General features: G+C 48.5%; 1 protein-coding gene across 2 annotated transcripts in view; it reads left to right on the top strand.

Moving 5' to 3' along the window:
* Positions 1–2,696: 2,696 nt before the first annotated feature.
* Positions 2,697–10,294, top strand: part of Tbc1d22a (TBC1 domain family member 22A) — a 290,213-nt gene continuing 282,615 nt past the window's right edge. For both annotated transcript variants that reach the window (XM_048802987.1, XM_048802986.1), the window contains exons 1-3: positions 2,697–2,725; positions 6,404–6,460; positions 7,405–7,745. In XM_048802987.1, coding sequence (XP_048658944.1) covers positions 2,712–2,725; positions 6,404–6,460; positions 7,405–7,745 — 412 coding nt within the window. In that variant the 5' untranslated portion in view covers positions 2,697–2,711. The remainder of the gene's footprint in view (positions 2,726–6,403; positions 6,461–7,404; positions 7,746–10,294) is intronic.

The raw sequence follows: 10,294 nt of genomic DNA, 5'->3' as shown, positions 1-10,294 counted from the left end.
GCGGCGTGTAGGCCTCCTGTGGAAGAGCCTGGTCATTGATTTTTGAGTTTGGTTTTGCATGTGGTAAGGAGCAGGGTGCAGCTTTATTGTTTTGTATGTGGGTATTGAATTGTCCCAGCACCACTGTTGACAAGACCATTTTTTCCTCACTGAATCATTTTGGCGCCCTTGTCAAGTCCAGTTGACTGTAAGGGCAAGGATTTGATTCTGCACTCTTAATTCTTTCCATCCATCTCTGTTTCTATGCCAGGCCCATACATCCTGTGTATGGGTGCCGACTCTTGTAGTAAGTTTTGAAACCTGAAATTGTTGCTCTTTTTCATGACTGTTTTGACTGTTCTTGGTCCCTTGCATTTTGCCTGTTTCAGGCTCACCATGTGAATTTCTGCAAAGAAGCCAGCTGGGATTTTGGTAGGGATTTTGCTGAGTCTGCATTGAGTTTGGGGAATCTGGCCCTCTTAAGATCCAGCCATTTTTTGGGGGGCGGGTACCAGGGATTGAACTCAGGGTACTTGACCACTGAGCTACATCCCCAGCCCTATTTAAATTTTTTTTTTTTTTTTTAGTTGTAGATGGATACAATACCTTTATTTTTATTTATTTATTTTTATGTGGTGCTGAGCATCGAACCCAGGGCCTCACATGTGCCAAGGCTAAATGCTCTACTACTGAGCCACAACCTCAGCCCCCCAGCCCTATTTTGTATTTTATTTAGAGATAGAGTCTCACTGAGTTGCTTAGCACCTCACTTTTGCTGAGGCTGGCTTTAAACTCGTGATTCTCCTGCCTCACTTCCCAAGCCGCTGAGATTACAGGCATATGCCATTGCTCCTGGCTAGGATTTGGACATTTGATAAGGAACATGGGGTATCTTTCTGATTATTTAGGTCTTCAGTTTCTTTCAGCAATGTTTATAGTTCTTAAAATGTAAATGTTTATACTTAAATCTATTTCTAAATATTTTGTTTTTTTTGTACTGCTCTCTTAGTGGGATTATTTTCTTTTTCTTTTTAAATATTTATGTTTTAGTTGTAGTTGGACACAATACCTTTATTTCACTTATTTATTTTTTATGTGGTGCTGAGGATCGAATCCAGGGTCTTGCATGTGCGAGGCGAGCGCTCTACCACTGAGCCACAACCCCAGCCCTGGGATTATTTTCTTAATTTTATTTTTGGATTTTTTTTTTTTTTGCACATGTGTAGTATTGTAGTTGACTTTTGTGTGTTGATCTTGTATCCTGAAACCTTGTTTTTTAGTTCTAATAGATTTTTAGTGAGTTCCTTAGGACCTCCTAAATACAGGATTATTTTTCTTGTCAGGTAGTATTACTCTAGCCATATAGATACCCTTTATTTCTCGTATGATTTGCCTAAGTGGGACCTCTGGTACAGTGCTAAGCGAGAGTGAGAAGAGCAGTTAGGCTTGTCCCCTTCCTGCACTTAGGAGGACAATCTTTAGTCCTTCACCAGCGGAGTGTTAGCTTTGGAGTTTGAAGATGATACCTTCTCATCCTGGCTTGTTGAGAATTTTTATCATGAAATGGTGCCATTTTTGTCAGATGCTTTTCTATATTTATGTAGGTGATTATGTGGTTTTATCCTTTCTTTTCACGTGGTGTGTGGCATTGAGTGAGTTGGGTAGTGAAGCCAACCTTGCATTCCGGCGCAGCTGTGGGCCTGGACTTTGTCCTGTGGGGAGTGTTTTGGCTACTAATTCAGTTTCTTTGCATTCTGTGTGTCTAATCATTTTTTCTGTTTCTCTGTGGATAAATTTTGATGATTTGTCTTCCTGGGCTTTGTCCATTTCATCTCAGTTACCTAATGTGTTGGTGTGTAGTGGTCCACTATCTTCTGGTATAGTTCTTAAAAACATTTCTGTCAGGTTAACAATCTCCTCTTTGCTTCTGGTTTTAGTAATTTGAGTCTTCTTTCTCTTCCTTTCAGTCAGTCTTGGTAACATTGTCCTCTTTGTTCTTTTGGTTTTGCTGTTATTCCTCTTTTTAAAAAAACTATGTACAAATTTATTATTTGTTCTAGTTAGTCATAGATTTTGAGGAGACAACCAGCCAGTGCTGCCCTCGCCTGCAGTCCCGCCGTGGTGCTGGGTTCTTCTCTTCCTTTGGGTGGGGTGGGCCGACTCCTGCTGCTCCTGCCTGTATCAGAGCAGCTCAGCTTCGCCCGTTGAGTGTTTCTGTGTGACATTTCATTTGAAGAGTTGGTTTACTGCTGGAGTGCCCCCTCTCACTGGTACTCAGTGAAACCCTGCAGAACAGAACCAAGCTGCACGTGTTGACGTTCCTGCATGAAAAACAAGCCTGAAAGCCAGGTTGCAAAAGGTACACGTGTGACGGTGATATTAACATAGCATGCAGCGCGGAGACCTGTTGCACACACTCTCTGGAGTGTTCCCCAAGGCGGAAGCACCTGTCTGGGCGTTATGCATGCTAAGTACTTGGCAGCTGCCTCTGAGGATGCAGGAAAGGGAGTGGGACTGAGGAGGACTTCAGCTCTGGGTGACAGAGTGTTAGGATCTGGTGGAACTCAATCTCTGGGTGATGCTTTTGTGGATGTTTCTCACATTTTAGGTATCATTAAGCTGGCCTCGCCACCTGCAGGGACTTGTGACTCAGGGAAGACCTCAGGTTTCCATCTTGGATGGCAGTAGTCATATCTGTGCCTTGTTGGTTTATGGGGACCAAAGGAACTGACATGTTGGATTCCGAGTAAGTGGAATCTCTGCTTGAGACGACTGTTCTTGATGTCTTCTGGCTTGCAGGAGCTTGGAGCAAACATGCAGGCTGTTGAGACTGGCTGAAGCCGAGTTGTGGTCATAGGTCCATCCCTCTGCTTCTCGGTATGCATCATTCCTTTTGTAAAAGCATCGATCCAGCCCCTGTCACTGCCCTGGTCCATGGCCTGTGGTGGCTACGACATCAGCACTCAGGACAGTGCCTGGCATAGGGCAGGTCCTTATTGGCTGAGCAGATGGATCTGAGCTTTCTGGTTTCTTTTTCAGTGTGAGGGCAAATCTTATCCTGATATGTGCAGAAGTAAATGTGGTGTTTGGAGTTCCTTTAGAATTGTCTTCTGAAATCGCTCTGTTCTCTTACTGACTTACTTGGAAGTCAAGAGTTGTAACCAGGCTCTTTGAATTCCCTTCACTTCCTGGTGTCCATCCTCTGTGGAGTGAAGCCTTCCTGGGCTCAGGATCAGGGAAGCCTGACATGAGCATGTTCCTGCTCACTGTGGCGGTGGCCCCTAGATGCCACTTTTATTCCCCGCCTCGTTCATCCTCTGCTTTGCCCTCAGACCTCATGCATCTGCTCTCTTCACCTAGAATTTTCTACCTGGTACATTTTTCTAGGTCTAGGTGTCAAGAAAAACCCAAGACTGGGTGTCAGTGTTCTCATGGTGTGTCTCGCAGGAACTACCATAGAGCATGACATAGGCCACCTTATTTTTTGCTTCTGAAGCTGTTATAAAATCCTTAATGATTTGGATTGTATTGTACTTATTTTTGTTTCCTTCATCCTGTCATAGAGTTGATATCCAACAATGTTTGTTACATTTTACTGAAAAATATTCTGCTACAGGCATAGAAATGAATAGAAAGTAAAACACTGCAAAATGACCTAATGTAATGTTTTTTAAAAATATTTTTAATTGTAGATGGACATAGTACTTATATTTTATTTATTTTTATGTGGGTCTGAGGCTGGAACCCAGTGAGATGTGCCACACAAGCACTGTACCACTGAGCTACCACCCTAGCCCCAAGGTAATATTTTAATGTATATGAAAGATGACATCCTCAAGCCAGTTGGGAGGAGAGCTTATAATAAGTGGTATTAGAACAATTGATTTTTAAAAAAGTTTCCTAATAAACACTATGTAGTGAAATAAAGCAAATTATAGATGGATTTTAAAATAAGGGTTAAAGATGTGAAAAAAAATGGAAGTGTGAAAAAGCACATAGTTGGGAATTTATGCAGTTTCAGAAGGGGGGGTCTTCCCCTTGTGGTCACCAAAGTGGATCCTATGTGAAGGAGACAAGAGTGGTGGACCTTGCCACCAGTGACTAGGAAAACAGATTTGTCACTGGTGTTCATTTTCCTTTGCTACTCTAACAAATTGGCAAAAACTTATTGCCTTACAACAATGTATGTGTCATCTTAGGACTCTGGATGTCAGAAGTCTGACAAAGGTCTCTCTGGGCCAAAATCAAGCTGTCAATAGGATCTCCTTCTGGAGGCTCCAGGGAGAACCCTTTTCTTTCCCTCCCCAGCTTCTGGAGGTGCCCATGCGCCCTGGTGTGTGAGGCCTTTCTCCGTCTTTGAAGCCGGAAATGATCCGTCTCTCTCTGGCCTCTTTCATAGTTATGTCTGTCTCCAGTCCCTTTGGCCATAGTTGGTAGAAAGGGTTCTGCTTTCAAGTGGATTAGAGTTGGCCCACCTGGAAAACCCAGGATACTCTCCTATCTCATTGTGTATATTTTTAATCAAAATTGCAAAGCCCCCTTTGCCATCTAACTTACATCCACAGCTTCTGGGCACTGGGACATGGACATCTTTTGTGGGTCTGCTATTTTGCCTGCTATAATGCCTGAATGATCAAGAAGCAATTCTTTTTTATTAAGGGGCTTTTAAAAATTGGTAAGAAGGTGAACTCTTGTTAGCAATGGACAAGGGTATGAACAGTTCACAAAAAAAAAAAAAAGATGCCTGTGAACAAGAGGCCTAGAAGCTGCCAGCCCTACTCCTCATTAGGAGGCACATGGCCAAGACTGAGGGCACTCTCCTGTCTACTTAGCAACAATTGGTGGCACACCAACCCCTGAACTGTTCGTTGGCAGGGTGGACAACAGCCCCCTTGTTTGGGAGCCTATGTCCCCAGGACCACATCCTCAAGAGTCTCTCAGAGTGGTGTGTGAGTTCTTGTCTCCAGAGGTGTGTTGGTATTTTTGTAGTCAGTTTTACGTGGCTCGAGTGTTCCCCAGTCAACATTGGTTGAATCCATTATATTGTGGCCATATGGTGGCAAAATGTGAAGTTGGAAGTCATATTGTCTAAGGGGTGGTCAGGCCAGTGACGGGGTAGCTGGTCCTCCCTCTATTCCTATGGTTCTAGAAACTTTCTATTGTGAACAGTTATAGATTCACAAGGACTTGCAGAGGTGAAGAGTACTCTTTGCCCTGTGTTGTTCTTTTGAATCTACTTACGCTGTATATATATTTTTGTGCATCCAATACGTATGAGGTAGTTAAAACTGAGGAAGAATAAAGTAATGATAGGAGGAAGTAGTCATGATCTTTTCCTGACTAACACAGGGTTTCTTTTTTTTTTGAGAGAATGACAGTGTTCACTTCTCTCTGTGAGTATCTTCTCGTATTGCCCACAAGGTACTATACTGGGTCACAGTGCCTTTTCCCTGCTTTGTGGACCATGTCAGTTAGGGTGTCTGATGGTGGCTTCAACAAGTAGGGACTTGTTTATTTCATGTTCCTGGAGTCAAGGGAGATGGTCAGGCAGACCTGCTGTTTCCATCTCCTGTCTTGCCACTCTTCCTGGGTGGATTTGTGTCTCATATTTACTTCTCATTCTTGTGGGGTGTCTGGGGTCCCAGGCTTTTCCTCTGGCCAGGAGGAGGGGTGGAGTGGGGCGCCAAGGGCTGAGCGTGCTGGCTAAGCCAGCTTTTTTTGTTTGGCTGTGCTGGGGATGGAACCTAGTGCCTTGCTTGTGCTAGGGTAGTGCTCTACCACTGAGCCATGTCTCCAGCCTCTAGCTTGTCTGTTTTTGTTAGAAAAACAGTGGCCTCTGTTCTTTCTCCCTGACCTGACCGCATTATGAGGCTGTCCCAGCTGAAGTCAGCCAAGGGAAGGCTCAGCCGGCCACCATGTCTACCGTGAGGGGTATTTTGTTTCCATCTGTTTTCCAGTGTACTGTGATAAACCTAAGGGTTATATAAAACCATTAATTCTTTAGAAACATTATGTTCTTTTGGTGGTGCTGCGTTTGACATTCAGACAAAGTGATGAGAATTCCCAGACAGGCATTTGTATGTGTTTGTGAACAGCTTGTGTGACGGACAGTGCCCCCAAGGGCCTCGTCTCTCAGTGGGCGCCTGAGTTCTGTGGTGGTGCCTGGAGGGCTGTGGTGCCTGTGTTGGCCCGTTCTCAGGAAGGGCCTAAATGCCCTGCTTGTGTGTGGTGGGTGGGCCTCTGTGGTGCCACGCATTCCTCCTCGACCTGCCCTTAGGACCTTGCATGGAGGAGGGTTGTGGTGGCCCGTGAGTTGCTGCTTCCACAGTGGTGTGGCTTATGAGGAGCTGGCCCTTCTCCTGAGTCAGTGGTGGGCTCTCAGCAATGCCAAAGAAAAGCTGATTTGTTTTCTCCTTTTTGTTAGCATCCAGCATGTGTATGGAGCCCAGCACCCACCTTTTGATCCACTGTTACATGGCACGTAAGTGACGTTTCCTTTCACTTTTGGCTTCACAGCTGCTTTGAGGAGGGCTGGGGTAGCCAGAGTCTTCCTGCTGTCCTCCAGCTCACTGAGACTCCCAAGGGCAGGGAAAGTAGCCTCTCATTTGGCAAATGTGGACCAGGCAACTGCTTCTTGCGAGACACCGCTCTCCTTGCCTAGCTCATCCTGCAGTGGGGCAGGCGACACGAAGGCTGCAGCTGCATGTGGGTTGGGGGTGGAGCCTTGCAGGACAGGGAGCTGGTGCCGTTAACTGGTGCAGCCTGGCTTCAGGTCGTTCCTGGAGGCTCATCTGACTCCCCCTCTCTTGCCTGCTGCCCTGGTCCTTGCTGCTACACCACAGCAGGTGGGAGCAGAGGGAGTGGGTCTTGGTGGGTACTTGTGGGAGGGTTCTGGTGTGGCTGCAGCACTCACCTGTGTGCTCGCTTCCTGACATCTGCAGGGCAGATGTTGTATGTTGTCACATTTCTGGGGAGTCTCCTTTAATGATACTGTTTCCAAACGTGCACACCACAGGCTGTGCTCTCTGCACAGTCCTTGCTGCCCCAGCCCCTCAGCTGCTGCTGTGGGAGCTTTGCTGAGGTGCTGGGAGCATGCAACTGTGTTTGCGGTCCAGACCTAAATGAGTTCAGGCTGTGAGTCTGAATAGCATTGCCCCAAAGTCCTGTGCTTCCTAGTGGGGTTCCGTGGGTGGGATGACAGCGGCTGCTCAGCTTGGCTGCCCTAAAAACCTTCTCCTTGCCGTGGCTGGATCCTCCTGCACTTTGCCTCGTTTCATTTTGCTCTCTGTGTGACTCGTGTTTGAGTTCTCACAGCACCTTCCTCTAGACTGAGCGCCTTCCTGAGTGGGGGCTCTTTCCTGCTGATTTAGGACGTGTGTTGCCGCTCCTCTGAGTGGGTGCAGTAACGATGCCTTTGCTTTGCAGTTTGCTCAAGTCCACACCCAAGGTGCCAACCACCCCAGTGAAGGCCAAGAGGGTCAGCACCTTCCAGGAGTTCGAGAGCAACACTAGTGATGCCTGGGATGCTGGGGAAGATGATGACGAGCTCCTGGCCATGGCGGCCGAGAGCCTGAACACTGAGGTGGTCATGGAGACAGCCCACCGCGTCCTGCGCAACCACAGCCAGCGGCAGGCCCGGCCTGTGCTGCAGGAGGAGCCAGTGCCCATGCAGGAACCAGCGCCTGCAGCAGAGCCGCTCACAGCTCCAAGCGTGGACCTCCGGCTGGTGAAGTCCGTCAGCGAGAGCCACACATCCTGTCCCGAAGGTAGGCAGGGCGCACCAAGGTAGTGACATGCCTTTCGTCCTGGGAGACAGGAGATGAGAGGGTGCCTGTTGTTGTTATGCAGGACTCCCAGCCAGAGGGTCACCTTCCATAGGGCTGCAGTGTCCTCAGGCAGGGGAGGTGGTCTGCGCTTTTCCCTTCAGGTCCTGATGTGCTTTTCTTTGCTCCTCTGAGCTGTCACTTTCCTCCAGAGGAAGTGACAGGGCTGGTGGTTTTTGGGGTGATTCCCAAGAGGGCCACTGAGGAGCATGGTGTCTTGTGGGATCCCCATCTTCCTCTGAAAGATGCTGGCTGTGCCGAAGGCTGTCTTGCATCCCTTCCTCAGGTTTAGGGTGCTGTCTCCGCATTTACAGATGAGAAAGCCAGAATCATCATGGTAGCCTTGGATGCAGACCTGCGCTTCGTACCTGGTCTAGTTTTCAAAAACGCCTTCTGGGAATTAATGAACTTCTAAAATGTTCCATGTCTCTTGAGCTAGAATGTATGAGTTATTTCACATGATCATTTTTCAGTATTGGAATGTAGCAAATTTGAAAGTCTTTAAGCTTACGGATGGACAGCCAGATGTGGCTCTTGCAGTTGATTGAAAGTCCTGATGATGATGGAAGTACACGCTTCCCACCTTCCCATGCTTAGTCCTGCCAGGGTGCTTTCAGCTGTGGCACTCCCGGTGTAGCCTGCTCACAGACTGTGCTGATGTTGAAACTTGACAAGCTGTGAGGGCCACTTCTCAAGCCCCTGGGGGTCTGGGTTGAGTTTGTGACAGCTGCCTCTGTTAGTGATGGTCTTCCACACCCCAGATGCCAGGGCTGAGAGTGGGCAGGACTAGGAGTTGTATGGTGGGATATCCTGAGCAGATGCAAGCTCAGAATGCATCCATCCAGCTGGGGGAACCATGGGATGTCACCCAGCATGCCACCTCCTGCAAAGAAAGCAAAGTGATGGTGCCCAAGGAACTGTGTGGCTGGGAGAGGGCTCTTGAACTCCTTGCTTTGGCCTTCGCCTGCCGTGGGGTTGGTCATCTCTCCCATGTCTGCTTTCTGAGCAAGCTTTTTTTTCGGCACTTCAATACAACAACAACAACAACAACAACAAAATAATAATAGTATTTATTGATCATTTGCTGTCGCTAGCCCTTTAATAAACAACTTTGCAGTAGCTCCTTAACCTCATGTCTTCTAGGAGGGAAGGCATGTTGTCTAGTCCTCTTTCATGGATGAGGCATTGAGAGGCCTAGGGCTGTTCCCTGAGTGGTGGGACTGGTGTTCAGGTCCAGGACACCTGGCTTGGAACCCTGCTATTAGCTGCTGGCCCTACCCCATAGAGAAGGGGTTCTCATCAAGGTGATCCTGCCCACAGGGCCCTGGGGCACTGTCTCTGGACACATCAGGTGTATATGTATGTAACTGTGTGTGGTACAGGGCTGGAGATACTACTTAGCATCCCGCATTGCTCAGGGCAGCCTCTGCCCCCAACAGAGACTGATCAGTCTCTTGTATCTGTAGCAGTGAGCCTGTGGAGCCCTGAAATCGGAGGCACCTGCTGGGGACACTGGTCGCATTGGTGGCTGGGAGCAGAAGCTGTGCAGTGTAGGGGGAGAGTAGGTGTGCTCGATCCCCCGGTCCTGGCCTCTGAGATCACTGGACATTTTCCTCAGCAGTGGCATGAAGATGGCACACTTCTGTTGTTTTCAGGGACTTAAGATCATAGCTTGGGTGAGTATTAGTGGGGTCAGGCAAATTTGTGAGTGGATGAAATGTAGAGTGTCCAGGAGCCAGAGACCCCATTTTGTCTTGTTGTAGAGGGTGCAGGGTAAGGTCATGGAAGTCTTCAGGGAGGAGGGGATGTCTGTTGGTGTCCAGGCTCAGAAGGTCAAGGCTTTAGGGTCTGAAACAGTCTCTCTGGGCAGGGCTGTGTCTGACCGTCCTGCCTCTGTGCACTTTGCAGGTCTCTGAAGGCAGGATGGTGCCCCAGCTGTGTGTTCTTCTTGGTATCCTGTGCAGCTGCTTGTGCATGCTTCGCTTGGGCCCTGTGTATCGCCCCTCAGGGCCTTCACGCAGGCTGCTCAGGCCATCAACCTGAAGTTCCATTTTACTTTTCTGCTGATAGGAACAGTGTTTTGCCCTTCTGAGCATCCTAAACCCTTTTGTCCTGTGGGGCACAGTCCAGTTCCAGTGATTGTGTTCACGGGCATCTGTGCTTCTGCCTTCCTGTGTGCTGCCTTGGGGACCTCAACATCATCTGCGAGTACCTGTGGCCTGCCTGCCGTAGTCAGCCTTGGTCTTCAGCCCTGCAGGGTAGCTGGATTGAACATGCAGTGTGGTGCAGTGGTAGGCCCTGGGCTCACCAGCCTTGGGCTCACCGGCCCTGCGCTGTGGGGCGATGCAAAGGTCCCGATGCAAAGGTACAAGCAGCCACCTGGCCAGATTGTGAGGGGAGGAGGCTGCTGGGCAGGACGAGCTGCAGGGTAGCACTCGTGCCCTGCCCCTCTGCAGCTGCTGCCAGTGGACCTGCTGGCTCCACGGAGCTGA

Source organism: Marmota marmota, unplaced genomic scaffold (genome assembly GCF_001458135.2).
Source record: "Marmota marmota marmota unplaced genomic scaffold, marMar, whole genome shotgun sequence".
Taxonomy (NCBI): Eukaryota; Metazoa; Chordata; class Mammalia; order Rodentia; family Sciuridae; genus Marmota; species Marmota marmota.
Note: the sequence above shows the minus strand (reverse complement) of the source record. Positions and strands in the feature narration are given on the sequence as shown.